Genomic DNA, 17,125 nt, shown 5'->3' with positions numbered 1-17,125 from the left:
AATGTTTTCATCATTGGTCATACCTTTGAGTACTCGGTAATTAGAAAAACAATTAATTCACTGCATCTTTCAAAGACCACATAATCAAATATTTAAAAATTATATTCAGATTTAAGAAGAGCAGAGCCAAAACTAATTTAAAACTGAAGTTTTTAAAAATTAACACCTCCCTATAGCACTAGTAAAAGTTCAGGTCATACAAACTTCTTCAAAAAACATCTGTTGAAACATATCATATTAATTTGGTTTTATGCAGCAATCAGCTTCTAGGGCTCTCTCCTAAAGTGGTCATTTGAAAAGTGGGCAGCTATCTATGCAACATTCATGATCATGAGAAAATAGGTATCATTAGGGAAATAAGTACATAAATTATGGTTTATCAGGATAATGAGATTAAAATTATGTTTATAAGGATTTTGTAATGATATGGAAAGTTATACTAAAATCGCAAACAAAAACATGTAATCTACACAATCTGTGTACTGAAAGATGACTGAGTAAGAATATGCTAAATTATAACAACAGTTTGATATTTAAGATGATTGTCAAAAAATCTGAGGAATACAGAAAAACTCTAAAGAAGACCATTATAATGGGCAATGTAAAATATCTATATCCAGAAAAAAAAAACTAATTAAAAAGAAAAATTCAACAATTTCTAATAATAGAAGTAGCACAGCTTAGGAGTAACAGCTGATCTCTATTGGAGCAACACTAAAGAGAAGGTTCCCAAAAATCTGACATTAGAGTTCCATCTAAGTCATCACTGTCAATATATCCAGTCCAAGTAGCATAACCAAATCCTTCATATTGAAACCACTCATGATTTTACCAGGCAATTTGGAATTGTCCCTAATGGTTTTCCAAGGTAATCTGGATTGGCTATCCACAAGCAAAGAATGCTTAGAGATGATCATCCTGGAAGCAGAAATGACCATGGGAATTTCTTAACATTTCTGAGCAATATTATGGTTATTTGGTACAGTGGCAAGAAAAAACAGTCAACGTATGGGGAAGAAATATTTCAGCTAAACAGCAATAACAATTTGCTGGTAGTAGATTAACATCCTACACTAAATAACATCTTCATCTATAAAGCTTAAAGCATTGAATATTACCCGTTATCATGTTCAATGGAGGGGTGGAAGCTAAATCAGTAAAGTCAACTGCATAATCTCTAGGTACAAGAAAGAACAATGGCCATACAGGTACCTAAAATTCCAAATTTTATAAAGAATCCCTTTAAACCCCTTTAAATCACACTTTTCAGTCTTGCTGCTGGGTTGGTAGATTTTAAGCTCAGGTTATCTTATTTCCCCTAATGATCTCAGGTAGAAATCAGTGCAGACTTAGTGGGCCTTCCAAACCTGCACATAATTCAGTTCAAGTTGCCAAATCTCACAGAACAGAAACAGAAAAGTGTAAGAAACCAAGAAATCAAGGTCCCTGAGCTTTGTGGAGTGAAAAGAAAGTTACAAGGAGTCTTGGTAACACTGAGTAATTAATTGTATAGTCATTGACACCATCCTCCTTTTCTTGGGGACTGATTAAACCTAGAGAGAGGCACAGAACAAGAGCATTTAAGAAAAATTCCAAACACAGGTGCATTCCAGTAGAGTACCCTGCTTACTAGATGTATGCACTGAATAACAAATATTTGAAGACCCACAGGGTACCAAGCCCAATTTTATATACTGGGTATACAGCAATTATCAAGACAAAGGGTTTGCTCTCATGAGGTCTACACCAGTAGAAATGCTAGTATAAGCAATTCACTAGGTGAAGTGACTTACACTAAACTTTGAAAACCAAATAAATACCTGCAAACGACGAAAAAAAATATTTCTCAGTCAACTGGATATTTAATAGGACAAGATTAGCAACTTTATTTTGTTAAGAAATGAAATGGAATGTAATTTGAGACTTGGAAACAGAAATAGGGCAAAGAAAGATAGACATGCCCTGATTCCAAGAGACGGGGTGAACGAGGGAACTCACCAAAGCCTCACAATGATTTTTTCCTCTAATGATACTCCGGCAATATCAAAGTGGTAGCTTATGAAACAAAGGACTTAGAGAATTCTTTTGCAGATTCTCCGATTTCTACAGAACTATGATCATCTCCTAAGCCTAGAGAGCAGGAGTCCTTACCCAATCAGGCCAGCCAGCCAGCTGCCCACAATTACCCTAGGCATCCTACCAAGGCCATACTCTGAGTCAGAATGAAACCACTCCCTGATATGCCCCAGAAGTATGTTAACAACCTCATGAAACACACTTCCACATATATACACAATGCGTGCACACGCATACATGTACTATATGTATATATGTGTGTATGTGTGCACGTGTATGAGTGTTTTTATGTGTGGGTGTAAATAGGTGGGTAGATAAATAGTTCCTCTTTGGTTGACAAAGGAGCAGAGAAGTAGGTCAGAGTTCAAAACCTATTTACCCATTTTCTCTAGGGTGAATCATACTTTCCCACATACCAAGAGGGCATTTTTTTTACTGGGTAGAGAGAGAAAGAAGCAAAGGCCTGTTAACATACTATGTAGGTGATACCCCTATACGTATTCTTAACCTGCCCTCACCACAACTGCCTTCTCTCTACCTGAACAGAAGCCTTCCTACTCTAGAGGACTGAAGCATATTAGAAGTATTTTTTTTATTGTTTTCTTAAGCACATATTGTGTGACTATATTTATAATAAAGAAACTCTTAAAAACTGGCAAAATTAACTATCCCGTCAAAAGTCAAGAGGGTGGTTAGCTATCATGCGGGGATAGTACTAAGAAGGTGGCACAATTGCCAGTAATGTTGTATTGATCCAGATGCTAGTTATACAAGAGTGTTCCCTTCGTGAAGAATCAGTAAGGTGTACATTCATATGCACCAGCCTGCACGGATACTAAATCTCAAAAGAAATTATTTCTCTAAATTGAGCTTCCTAATAATATGCGACTTGTCATTAATTTATATTTATCTCTTCCTGAGACCTTAAGTTATGCAGAAATTACTTAGAACCATGGACTTTTCTCTAGCCAATTTGGACACCAATAAAAACAATCAATTCTACAAGCCTTATTAGTCTTTTAATTGTACTATTGATCAAATAGCACCTCCAAGCAGCTACATAAAACCACTTTTAAATTAATTATTGGAAAAAAATGTCCTTAATTATTTGTAGGGGAGAGCATTTTAACCTTCAGGTTAGCAACCCCTTGGTATGTGGATACAAGGGAAAGAAATCTCACTACTATATGCAGATCTTTCAAAAATATTTTTAAATCCCTTTTAAGAGCTATATAAATGATTATAACCCAAAGCCAAATGATAACTACACTTTTACTATCACAAGACTCATGAGTCAAACCTATTTTTATCTTTAGTTCTTCTCTTCACTCAATGTGAAAATGGTAAATAAAAATCACAGTAATAAAAGAGAGAAACCCCATAAAGCAAGAGGAACTTGGGATCAAGAAAATCTCCAGCAACACAACCTACAAGTCCCCTGAGCTCCCTTCTTCCACAAGGCTACTCATTTTCCTCCTGCCAAATTTATACACACCTGCATCACTTCCTTCCCTGTAGAAACCTGTGACTAAAGTAATTAATATTCACATGAGGACTGGACCAAAGTCTAACTCAAGACCTCTTACAAGAGAACATGCTGATTCTATCTGAAAATCTAATCAAAGCCTATATTGTATTCCTTTGATAGAATGAGTAATCTCCTTTTTTTTCTTTTTTTAAGTAGGCTCCGCACCAAGTGTGGCTCAGGGAGGGCTCGAACTCATAACCCGGAGACGGAGACCTGAGCAGAGATCAAGATTTGGATGCTTAACGGAAAAAGCCCCCCAACCGCCCCATTCTAGCCTTCTAATGTATGTATTGAAAAGTTGGGATGTTTAAGTAATCAAATGTTTAAGCAATAAAAAAGAAAGATAGCTTTTTTTTTCTACTTGTTTGAGGATTTCTTTTAAATCCTTGTTTAAAAAAGATATATATTCATGGCTGCATGTTACCAGCTGCAAATAACGAATGTCTCTTCACAGACACTATATACTTAATGCAGTTCTCAGTCACTGTCGTCCCCTTTGCCTTACTCTCACTATGGAGGCCTAAACTTGAGGAAGAGTGCCAAGAACGCCAAACAATGTACAGGAAGGAAGCATTCTGACATATTCTGAGAGACAGCTATATATGGACATCTCTGGGCCCCAACCTTGGGGTCCCTCCATTAGTTTAGAAGAATGGAATCCTCCCAGATCCCCACTATGTGCTCTAGCAGGTAGCTGTGGAACCTCAAGCTCCTTTTTCTCCAAATCTGAAATACACACAATGGTGTCTCTGCATCATGTGTGCTTCTGAGAGTTAGATGACACAATGCGCACAAAGCAACGAATACAATGCCCAACGCACAGCACACGGGCAATGATGGGTAACTACGTTCGCAGTAATCAAGATTTTCCATCTCCAAGATGACTTTATAAGATCACTTGACAAATACAGAATTTGCGGGGACTAATACTCTGCCAAAAACGAAAATTTATCTTTCAGAGTAATCCAAGTTAAATGTGTATAAAAACACATTTGAATGAAGCCTGGCTCCTGGCCTGATGACTTTCAGTCTCTGAATTCAGAACAAATACTTCACTATAAACAGCTTCTAAAAAAGATTATATGGACTTTGGAGTGACCTGTTACAAGTCACTTATGCTCTCTGAGCCTCAGTCTTCTCACCCATAAAATGGGAATAATTCCCACATCATCAGGTAATACTGAAGTTTGAGACGTTATTTGCAAAATGCCCAGCAGTGCCTTGCACCTTAGTTGATAATTATTGTAAAGCGGATGGAATAAGAGAAGTCATCAGAGGGCTTATACATAGCTCGAAAAATTCTAAGAGAAAAATTTTCATCTTCTTTCATTTTATCCTTCTTTGTAGCATTCTTACACTTTGTCTTCTGTTCTAATCAGAGGTGCTCCTCCTAATGCTACACAAATTGGTTTGATTTGACTTATCTCCATACTTTCTTCCAACCTCTACATCATCCTCCAAATACCTACCAGGGGCTTGTCCAGAGACAGTAAAAAAAAAAAAAAAAAAAAAAAATGATGCATGACAAGTCCAATGGCAGAATTTTTATATCACTTTAATGCAGTCTGAGGAAAGTAGGACTCTCCTCCAGAAAGAGGAAGAACAGAAATGTTCCTGGACTACAAATGACTGTTTATTTAACCACCAACGGGAGAAATGTCAGAGACAATATTTTGATTAGCTTACTTCGTTCTCTACTTTCTACCGAGATAAGAACGACATCTGAGAACAAGGCTTACCTATTTGCACCATTTCTTCATTACCAGCCTGCAAAGAAGGGGGGGGGGGGGGAGTAAAAAGAAACAGTTACTGGGTTTCATCTTATCGCCTTGTCCGTTTTATTTCTACCATTAATGCCTTTCAGGAGCTAAATCAGGAGATGCTGGAGACTGGGATTGGTGCCTAAAGGCTGCACCTCCCTCGGTTTGTTGGTTCTTGTGGCAAGAGAATGAAGCAATTCAATAACAGTTTGCAACGGGGGCGGGGGGGGGGTGTTTGCTCGTTTTGATTTTAATATTGATGCAGCTTGCAAAATAAACACTGACATTCAATATTCTTTTCTTTGAAACTCAGATATACTGGGTGAGGATTAGCAAAGACAGTCTCTGTGTCTATATGCGTGAAAAGAAACCCAAATTGGGGGGCAGGGGGGAGGGGGGGAGCTGATCTAGCAGATATGAGGCCAAGAATCAACCAGTCTTGCACTTTTTCCACCTATGGCCGGACCAGGCAGGCCAGGAAAGCTGCAAAAGCTCACGGAGCAATTCTGCGCCCCAAGTCCCCCGGGCCCGGAGCCGACGTGATTTACAGCGGCTCCAGGACTCCGCGAGCATCAGGCCTCACCTGGAGTCTCCGAAGGGTGGGGGCTGGGCCGCGGGGCCACCGAGCGGTGCTAGCCCAGCGCGGAGGGGGAGGGGAGCGGCGCGGGCGTCCAGCCTCTGCCCAGGAGGATGCGGGGCAGGAAGCGTCCCCAGCCCCCGCCCCAACTGTCAAACCCCAGGCTCGCGGTCCTCCCAGGACACGTGTCTGCTGGGTCGCTCCCGGGCCGGCCCGGGGACTTCCTGAACCCCCGCCCCCGGCTGCCGGAGACGCTGTGAGTCAGGGAGGGGAGGGGAGGGGAGGGGAGGGGAGGGGAGGGGAGGGGAGGGGAAGCCCCGCGGGCCCCGGGACGCAGCGCTCGGAGCTGCCCTGGGGCGCCCAGACCGCCCTCCGCGGAGGGGGGACCCCGACGGTCCCGCGAGGATGCTGTTGGCTGCAGTTTGTCCCCAGGAATCGTTGCGATGCCCCGAGGTGGGGAGGACGGGGGGGGGGGGACCCTAGGTGTGACGAGCCTGGGCTCCCAGGGTGGGAGTCACGACCCACGCCCGCCCTTCAAGCCCCCCCCCCACCCAGAGGGCCCCGCACGCTGCACCCAGCCCTCAGCCGCCGCTGCTGCAGGCGCAAGATAGCAGGGAAGGGGGGGAGGGGAGGGGGAGAGAGGGGAGGAGGAGAGAGGGGAGGAACTTTTTCGGGAAAAGGTTGGGTTTGAGTTTTGCATTGTTATTATTTTCCACTTACTTGTCCATCAGCTGAAGTCCTAACCTCTACCAGAGCGGCTGCTATCAACCAAAGTGACAGGAGAACCATCACGAGTCGAGGGCACTTTTCAACCACTGGGCAAAGCAAATGCCCAGAGCAAACTCCCCCCCCCTCCTCCCCCCACCCCCCCAAAAAAAAGAAAAAAAAATAAGTTTCCCTTAAAAAAAAAAGAAGAAGAAGAATTAAGAAAAAGAATTTAAAAATTTGCAAAAGGGGGAAAAATGCAGAGTAAAAGGGAAAAAGGAGTGGTCTTCTGTGATCTGCTTCAGTGAAAATGCAATCTGAGCCCTGAGACTGCCGGCCCGTCCGCCCGGCAGCTCCTCCCGCTCCACCTCCTCACCCTCGTCCTCCCCAGCGCGGTGCGGAGCGGGGAGGTGCTGCGGGCCGGCGCGGGCTGCGCGGGAGAGCGGGAGGGACCGGGGGCTTCCAACTGTCCCGGCCCCCCAGCGGCTTCTCCGGGGCTTTTCGAGCACCACTGGTTCCCGGGGTGGGCGCCGCGAACGCTCGGGTGCCCGCAGCACAGCAGGGGCAAGTGTTAGCGAGAGAGACGAGCGAGCGGGAGCGGGAGGAAGAGGCAGGCGGAGGGCGACTCCGCGGCTCGCTCGGAGGTGGGGGCGGGAGGAGCCGCGGGGGGGGGAGGAGGAGGAGGAGGAGGAGGCTGGCGGGGGCGGTGGGAGGAGTGGGGAGCCGCGGCTCCGGTTGCTCCGGGCTGCGGGCTGGGGCTGCCCGCGACCCGCCGGGCGCTAATAAGGCGGCCGGAGCCCCCCGGGCGGCCCCTCCCGCCGCGGCGCCCACGTCACGCGGGGCTGGGGCTGCGGCTGGGGAAGGGGCAGGAGCTGGGGCTGGGGCAGGAGCTGGGGCTGGAGCTGGGGCAGGGGAAGGGGCAGGAGCTGGGGCAGGGGCTGGGGCAGGGCGCAGGAGCTGGGGCTGGAGCTGGGGCAGGGGCTGGGGCAGGGGAAGGGGCAGGAGCTGGGGCAGGGGCTGGGGCTGGGGCAGGAGCTGGGGCTGGGGCTGGGGAAGGAGCTGGGGCAGAGCTGGGGCAGGGCTGGGGCGGGGCAGGAGCTGGGGCAGGGGCTGGGGCAGGAGCTGGGGCAGGAGCTGGGGCAGGAGCTGGGGCAGGAGCTGGGGCAGGAGCTGGGGCTGGAGCTGGGGCAGGAGCTGGGGCAGGAGCTGGGGCAGGGGCTGGGGCAGGAGCTGGGCTGGGGCAGGAACTGGGGCTGGGGCAGGAACTGGGGCAGGGGCTGGGGCAGGAGATGGGGCTGGGGGAGGGGCTGGGGCAGGAGCTGGGGCAGGGGCTGGGGCTGGGACCCGCGCCCCCCGCGCCCGCCGGGCTGGCCGGGGCGGGCGGACGGCGAGGACTGGGAGGGGCGGGCAGGCGTGGGGACGGTCCCGCGGGCGCCGGCTCGGGGCAGGGTCGCGGTTGCAAGCGCTTCTGCGGGGGCCTGTGCGGCGAGGGAGGGGGTCCACCCCCGGGCCCCGTCCACCCCCTTCCCCCGGGCCCCGTCCAGCCCCCGCGAGATGGGCCCGGGGAGGGGGCGGCCCAAGGGAAGCCGCGGTCCCTGCGGGCGGGACGGGTGGGGAGTTCACTATAGGAAGGGGGAGGGTCCAAGGGCAGCCCCGGGCTTCAGGAATCCACCCCCTGCAACCTCCGGCGTCCCCCCAGCCCGGGAAAGGGCTCCCCGGGGAGCCCCAGCGACCTCCGGCCTCGACCGCGCGCTCAGATGCCTCCAAACGCCCCCCGCGCCCCGTGGCGGTGGCCGCGGCCCCCCTCTAAGATCTTGTTTCTGTTTGACTCGTTGGTCTCACTTTTGCAAGATGCCATGTCCCTTCCTTGACTCACCGGATGCTTCGGTTCATCACTAGAGCACACAGGCCTCGGCGTCTCCTCCTCCCACCGAGGTTAAGCCATCAGATGACCTCTGCCCGGTGGCCGGGGAGGACACCTCCCTGGGCTCCGGGGGCCCTGAGGATGCGAAGACGCTTTGCTGGAATCCAAGCCCGCGCTCCCTTCCGAGGCGGACCCCTGCGGGCACTTTCCAGGGAGCGCAGGGCTGCAAGAGAAAGTATTTCCACCCTCCCCCGACCGGCCTCAGATCCTCCCTCTCTAGAACACACCTGAGAGGAGGGTGCTGAGGCACAGCTTTAGGTAGAATCCTCAAACCTTCAACTGGAAAGAGTCACCTAAAGTAAAATGTGTGGAAGCTAATGTTTACTTTGCTAAGGGATTCCTCAGGAAGTCATAGCTCCCTTTCTTTTTCGAAAACGGTGCAGAGTTTGGAGGTTTCTTACGCTTGGATTCGTTATTTGAGGGTTACTACATCACTGATATGTTGATGCTAAGTCTTCTAATATGGGACACTTAACATTTGCAAATGAGAAACCAGATAACTAAATAGCCAGATGACTTAAATACCCCAAATGGGGTATTAAGTTGATTACTTTCTGGGGTGGAATTGTAATTAGACCGCAGCACTGAAGTATGCTAAGTCACTTTTTCCCCTCAACTAAAGCCTCCAGCATGTTTGTAACCTGTCATTGACTTACTATCCAGGAGTGATTTGCTGAATTTTATACCTAGTTTTCTTATTCATTAAAAAAAATAATAATCTTCATGTTCTATAAATATAAAGTATGTCAATTTTCACTGACAAGTAAAAGAATACTAGAGTACAAGTCAGAAAACCTAGGTTTTAGGCCCAGGTTGGACTGTTTGACCTTGATAAGTCACCAAACTATTTTGGTTCCCCCAAGAGGTATTTCAGCTTTAAAAATTCTCTTATTTTAAGTAATTCAAAGACTGTATTTAGCCATGGCATTACAGTAGTCCTTTTTATGTTAAATTTTATGAAGTTCAGGCATTTGTCATTACAGTAACCCCTGGTACAACAAGCAATTCATGGGACTTTCATGAAAACGGTGACTTCTGACATTTTTGGCCATGACCACAGAGAGAAACGTATTTTACATTGTGACCCAGTAAAAGTTTCATGATTCAGGACATGCTACATGCAACAACTCTGTTATTTTCTATCCTATTTGTTTCCTGGGTTTCCCTCCAATACTGGTCAGGATCCACTTCATTGCTTTCACAAACCAGTAACTCATGACCCTCATTCTGACAAACACTGACTTAAGAGCTTATAGTTAGCTCTATATTTCTTGGATTCATTTAATGATTGGGCTCAGATTAATAAGGTTCTCCCAATATACTCTAAGACAAGGTTTCGCAAAGTATGTCCTGGAATGTTAAATGTCTTATACATGCGCGCGTGCACACACACACAAGAATTTTCAGTCAACTAAAGTGTGTGAAGTCCTCAGATCAACAACATGAAATGGATTTCTTTATTTCAGAACTTCACAGGGAGTTTGACATCCTAAGCACACTGAGTCTTCAAGAGGGAGGTATTAGTGCACTGATTTGACCACAGAATGCTTTTTTCTTAGGCTTTATCTTCTGAAGAACACATTACCTGGGGAAATGCCATTACAAAGACCAATTATTAAAGTAAAATGAACCCTGAGTCAGATAGGTAGGATTCACATGCAGATTCAGCGTTAGTTTCTCAATCTAAAATTAGTTTAACAATACTGCTTATGCAAAATGTTCATGAAAATTAACAGAACCTTGAATGTAAGTTGTTTAGCACATGGTCCAGAACATAATAAGGGCCTAAATGAAGATTTTTTTTTTTTTACTTGAAGCTATATGGCATATGTACAGATGGCTCAATTGGAATGAAATATGGCAAGTTCTAAGAAAAGTAGGAAAATATAAAGAGCTAAAATGTGGTGAACTTTGAATTTTACAAGAGATAATGTTAGGGAGTCAAAAGCAAACCAGTCATTAAGTTCCTTTCACACACTGACCCCTCCAGGCCTGCCTGGCAATAAATCACTTCCCTCCAGGTGTCTTTGCCTCCAGCTAGCTAATGCTGTTCCCACACTCAAGTCCGTGCACTAGCACATACAGGCCTTTTGGTCTGTAACACCCTTCCTCTTCCTGTCTACAAGGCAAAGGACACCCTCTTTCACCCCATTGTGCTCCACAAAAATACTAAACCAATGCCGGTAGTACGTTTTCTTCCAAAATATGTTTGAAGTAGAGAAACAATTTCAAAAGTAGTAACGTATTATGTAGTCTTCCTAATTGTGAAATCATTCCCTTTAAGACTTAAATTTCTTGAAATCAGTTGATGTATGAACATTTTAATCTGTCCTCATATTGGCAACAGTTAACTAAGCAGGAGTGTGTGTGTGTGTGTGTGTTTTCCAGTTGAGGTTGTCTGGTCAATGTTGTATATCTTGTTATAATATGACAATATTTTGATACACAATGCGTATTGTGTTTTAAACATATAAATTTTAGGCTTTTTTACAGCAAAAAAATTCATTTATAATTTGCGTTTTGCCTTTCTCACACTTTTTTTTTGGGGGGGGTAAGATTTGTTTTTAGAGCAGTATAGGGTTCACAGCAGAACTGAGGAGGAGATGGAAATTTCTCAAATGCCCCCTACCCCTGCACAAGCAGAACTTCTGCTTTTATTAGCACCTTCCAAAGTGTAACAAAAGAGTGATACGTTAGAATTGATGAAACTGCACTGACACATCATAACCACCCAAAGTCCACAGTTTATATATGGTTCACTCTTGTTTTTGTATATTCTATGGATTTGGACAAATGTATAATGACTGTATATCCATCATAATATCATACAAAGCATTTTCACTGCCCTAAAAATCCTCTATGCTCCACCTATTCATCCTTCCCCATCCCCTAGCCCCTGATAATCATTGATCTTTTTTATTATCTCCATAGTTTTGCCTTTTCCAGAATGTCATATAGTTGGGATCATGCAGTGTGTAGCCTTTTCAGATTGTCTTCTTTCACTTAGTAATATGCATTTAAGTTTCCTCCATGTCTTTTTATGGCTTGATTGTTCATTTCTTTTTAATTTTCAGTAATATTCCATTGGCTGGATATACCCCAGGTTATTCATTCAGCTACTGAAGGACATCTTGGTTGCTGCCAAGATTGGTAGTTATGAATAAAACTGCTAGAAACATGGTTTCAAATGTATGGGTTTTGGTGTGGATATGAGCTTTCAACTCCTTTGGGTAAATACCAAGGATCATGATTGCTGGATCATATGGTAAGGGTATGCTTAATTTTATAAGAAACTGCCAAACCATCTTCCAAAGTAGCTGTACCACTTTGCATTCCCACCAGTGAGGAATATTTGAGAGTTCCTGTCGTCCCACATACTTGTCAACATTTGGTGGTGTAGTTTTCCAGATTTGGACCATTCTAATAGGTATATATTGGTATCTCATTGTTGTTTTAATTTGCATTTCCCTGAAGCCATGTGAGGTAGAGCATTTTTTTCCATATGCTTATTTGCCATCTATGTATCTTCTTTGCTAAAGTGTCTGCTAAGGTCTTTGGCCCATTTTTTAATTGGGTTGTTTATTTTCCTATTGTTGAGTTTTACTTCTTTGTGTATTTTAGAGAATAGTTCTTTATCTTTATTTGCAAAAGATCTTTTGCAAATATTTCCTCCCAGTCTCTGGCTTGTCTTCTTATTCTCTTGACCTTGACTTTCACAGAGTATGAGTTTTTAATTTTAATTGTTTTCCCACACTTTTAATATATCTATGACTTCCTGTCAATATTAATTAGATAGATTATCATTTTTATTTCTTTCCCATGGTCAAATAAATCTGAGAAATTATCTACTCACCTTTGTTCAAAACATAAGTACAAAACTTTATTGCATCATAATTAACCAGATTTATATCCGCCCCCTCCTCTACATTGCAAGTTCCTTCGGGGAATTGAACTCTGCTTTATTCACTTCAACTACAGGTATCTAGCCCAATTTCCATCCCATGGAAGTTACAGAGTACTACTTCCCGGGCATGCCCATGGAAAATCATGTCATTTTTCCTGGTGATGAGCTTTATTCCAGGCCCTGGAATTGTTGGCATCTAGAACCAACACAGAGAAACTGGAGAGTAAGTATGTGGAACTTACCATTATAAGAATGTGAGAGCTGGGCCTATTGGCTATCTTCTCCACTTCTTCAATCCCTATAGCCTCAAAGAATATGCTACAAGATGTATTTTCTCATTGCAAAATGAGGAAATGGGGCTGATAGCATCATATATGGAATCAGTTTGCTGCTCATTAAGGATAAAAATCTTCCTCTCACATAGCACCTTCCTCTATTTATGTAATACTGATTTTTCATTTGTGGATCAGAGAATCGAGCATACTGTGTATACATTACTGTTATTATTTTTAGCCAAGATGTTAGGTTGGTTAGGAGTTAAGATGCTAACCTTTCATATCCATAGCATAGAGCCTAGCACATAGTAGGCAATGAGACAATATTTGTTCAGTGAATGAGGAAGAAAATATTTCCTGTCTCTACTTAGCAGAGTGAAATGAATATTTTTTTCCCTCCTATTATCAGTGAATAAGCTATTTCCAACCTGACCTTTTTACAGGAGTTTTTGGAAGTCCCATCGAAAGACAAAAATTAAACAGGAAAATTTCTGAATGAATACAAGAATCAAGAAATTAGAAATGGAAAAGCCCTACTAGGTCATCAGGTTCATTCTTTGGTTCGTGATTGAAGCAGTATTGTTCCCACAGTCTTTTTCTCCAGAGGAAAACCATTATCTTACATGGATAAACTTGAATATCCAGAATTTTTATATTTAATCATTTGCTTTTGGAAGAATAATTCCACCATGGGACAAAACTTAAGGGAAAATTATTACTCATGTTCCTTGATTTTCCTCCTTTTTCTTGACTTGGGATTGATTATTCATTATATCCCTATCTTTGATTAGCAACATAAATAGCCTTATTTCTTTCCTTAATAAAGTTTGATTTAACAATTGATATATTTAACTGTTTATAACTAACATAAACAGCTATTGTTGTCTACCTTCCATTACTTTTATAATCTTTCTATTTTCTTCAAGTTTTTGAAATATTTTTTGCTTGGAAGAAGCAAAGAAGCTTAGAAGATCAGAGTCTTCTTGGGGTTTAAACAGAAATAAGAGAATAATTAAAATTTAAAATTCTTCCAAATGTTACTTGATATGGCACAACTCAATAGTTATAGCTAGTCTATTAGCACTGAGAAGTATCATCAGATGACTTTGCATTTATGCCATAATTTCCCTCTAGATAATTCAAGGAACTCTACTATAGTGGAACTCAGAATAAAACAGATGAATATTTAGAACTATTGAATGGAATCAGTATACTTTCTTGGAGAGCTTCAAAATCCGAAATGTGGCACAGTGCTTTTCAGAGTTGACTATGCAATAAATATATGATAAATTTAGTTAAATAGCTAACCAATTCCTACAAATTATACCAACCCTTATATTTTGAAATGCCACCAAATTGTTAACTTCAAAGCTGTGTGTTGTTTTCTGTAATTCTCAACTCAATGATACATAACATTTGGGAGGTACTTCACAGTACAAAAAAATCTATGAATTAATTACCACGTTAAAAAAAATAGAGTAGTTTTACCATTTTCAGTGGAACTCAACAGAATGTATTGAGGAAGAGAGAGATCTAGCAAATTAGCACTCGCAGCTCGAAAATTGAGTTCTCTTATAGGAGAACATAAGTTGCTTTCAAGCCAGAAACTTAATTAAGTGTTCTGAATTTACACTAGAGTCAAAACCAGATGAAATGGCTTTCTGTGGAAAAAAAGCTATATTAAAATTACATTTAGAAGAATCCTTCCACTTAAGGAAGAATTTCTACTATTAGTTAACAAAAGCAAGTTCTGCAGTATAATTTCCTGTAGATTTTTGAGATTAGGATACTTGACTCTTTCCATGCTGTCTAAAAGCAAAGAAATAGAGTCAGATGTCTTCTGGATATTCAATCCAATGACTACACAGAAAACCATAGTTATGCTATATGGTGAGTCACAGTGTGTTTCACACATCATTGAAGTACACCTGAACTAACAGAGTTTATATTTTTTGTTAACTTTCTGAACCTGCATTTTGTATCCATTGGCTGGCAAAATGTTCACAAAATGTTTATAAGGGTTTTATCTTTTTTTCTATGGAAAAACAAACTTTGTGATTCCACTGAGTTATCAAGTCATCCCCAATTTTACCACATAAAAACAACTTTTCAAAAAGATTAGTTCCAGTTCTCAGGGTGTTATATGCATTCACTAAGGCAGCAATTAATTTTTTCTAGACTAGAATTAGGAATAATTTGCATAGGGAAAATGGGCAGAAAACAATCCACCAGAAAAATGAAAAAGTAGTTATGAAATCAACAACCAGTTGTAGACTGTCTCTTCTTAAGAAAACACAATTCTCAATCTTAGAATCTAGCTTTTTAGGAAAAACAACAAAACAAAAACAAAAGCAAAACAAAGAAGCCTGAACTCTGATCTGGAAAGACTTGGGTTTTTATCTGGAGAGATTCTCAGCCAGATGATAAACCAGATATAAGGAATCTAAAAATTGGTGCTGCCCTTATTTGGTTGCTATTATTACAAAAATTCATTTATTTTAAGAAAAAAAAACACAAAGATTTATGTCTTCTGTTATTGTCACACTAAACAAAGCAAGAACGCAGAAGCTATCACTATTCTGGCAAGTTCAAATGATAAATGCTTAGTGGAGACAGTGCAAATGGAAAATTATAGAACCATGTCAGTAGTCCTATGTCATCTCAAAGAGATGCAAACATTACAGGAAGAACATTTACCATCAATGTAACTTTATACAGAATCAAATATGCTAATAACACTTAAATGCTTTTCACACATTTGGGAACAAAATGGAGAATATTTCTCCATTATTAATAATTCAAATTGTTAATACCGTAAGGAAGTAATGCAAGTCTATAAACTTTAGCCAATCCTCAAATTTGTTGACTTAGTGGGGAAAAAAAAAGTTTCAATATTTGAACTAAACACCTACTTGTGACAATTCATGCTGAAAACATATTTCTGTTTACCATGGTGTTTTCTTCCCACTGTTAGAAAAATTGTTAAGAAGATGACCTATGGAGGTTTCTTTTTAAATGCACATTTGTGTTGTGATGAGCACTGGGTGATGTATGGAAATATTGAATCACTATATTGTACATCCGAAAGTAATATAACACTATATTAAAAACCCTGGGATTAACACTTTTGTAAATCCACATTTGTGTGCAATCCCAACTGTTCTGATTCAGTAGATCTGCTCTGGAAACTTGACATCTACAGTTTTCCAAAGTTTCACAGATAATTCGATCTAAATTGTGTCCAAAGATGTGCTGCTCAAACTTTTACCTAATAAATACAAATTCTGATGCAGTAAATTTGGGGTGGGGCAGTTCTAAGGAGTTCCCAGGTGACGGTGACATAGTTTGTCCTCAGAAAATACCATGTCACAAGACCCCAGTACAAACTATTTAGAGATAACTTTAAAAAAGAGGACCACATGACATTAAAACCAAGCATGAGCTATTTAGAACATCTAATTTTGTCACTTATACCTTACTAAATATTCATTATACACAATCAACATAGAATTCTGAACTGGGTAGAAATAAGCTCAGGGAAGCATCTCTGTGGTATTGATTAGGAGATTAAATGTGCTTTTACTAAAAAAGTCACTAAGCCGTGCTCTTTCTGACATAGTGAGCATGTTAAATAAAACCAGTTTAAGAAAGGCTAATTATTGATTCTTGAAAAATTAATCACAGTCTACAGTCTACAGTCCCTCTTAGGCATGTGTGTTGCCCACAGGAACATGACTGACATTCCCATTGAGGTGCTGTTCATACAACGAGCATCCTGCGCTAAGGCTGGAGATGTGTCTCCAATTTGCTCTTCATTAGCAATTGGCCCAAACGAAGGTATTAGAATTCAAGAAACTGTCTAAGGTTATTCCTCTTGAAGAAAAGGAAGTTGAAGGACTTAGTTGATGCTTTTATTGAGAGACTAACCACAAAGCACTCTCTAGGTACGGTAGTGTGAGGGATTTTGATTAATCATAAAATGATTTGCTTGATGCAAGTCAGAGTAAGTCCAGTAATTCTAATATGGTGGCACATGTTTCAAGCCCACATAGATGTTTCCTAGATTTATAATGCCCATTTTTCTCTCACATCCATATAATAGGGTCTCTTTAAATCCTGTTTATGGGAATACAAGTGTTCCATTAATCTCTCTGATCACTCTAGAAAGTGCTGTTCTTTCATCCTCTGTGAGAACAGATGAAGTGTTCCCATGACTAATACACGGATAGAGAGAGGTCTTGTGGAGAGCATTCCGTACAAAGATGTGAACTACCTATGACGCAGCACATATTTACTTGTTTTGTTCTCTTACTGGTTTTTTTTTTCAGTATATCTTCTCCACCTCCAAGTCCCCTCTCAACACACACACACCAAGT

At 42.1% G+C, this 17,125-nt stretch overlaps 1 protein-coding gene across 3 annotated transcripts in view; it reads right to left on the bottom strand.

The window, feature by feature from the left end:
* The window catches only part of ADAMTS3 (ADAM metallopeptidase with thrombospondin type 1 motif 3), a 266,537-nt gene extending 259,773 nt beyond the window's left edge, over positions 1-6,764 (bottom strand). For all 3 annotated transcript variants that reach the window (XM_055341722.1, XM_055341740.1, XM_055341730.1), the window contains exons 1-2: positions 6,662-6,764; positions 5,344-5,371 (exon numbers count right to left, since the gene is read on the bottom strand). In XM_055341722.1, the coding sequence (XP_055197697.1) occupies positions 5,344-5,371; positions 6,662-6,730 (97 nt within the window). In that variant the 5' untranslated portion in view covers positions 6,731-6,764. The remainder of the gene's footprint in view (positions 1-5,343; positions 5,372-6,661) is intronic.
* Between the last annotated feature and the right edge of the window lie 10,361 nt (positions 6,765-17,125).

This window comes from Nyctereutes procyonoides, unplaced genomic scaffold (assembly GCF_905146905.1).
Source record: "Nyctereutes procyonoides isolate TBG_1078 unplaced genomic scaffold, NYPRO_anot_genome, whole genome shotgun sequence".
NCBI classification, from domain to species: domain Eukaryota; kingdom Metazoa; phylum Chordata; class Mammalia; order Carnivora; family Canidae; genus Nyctereutes; species Nyctereutes procyonoides.
The sequence above is the reverse complement of the archived record's forward strand: the minus strand, read 5'-3'. Positions and strand labels throughout refer to the sequence as shown.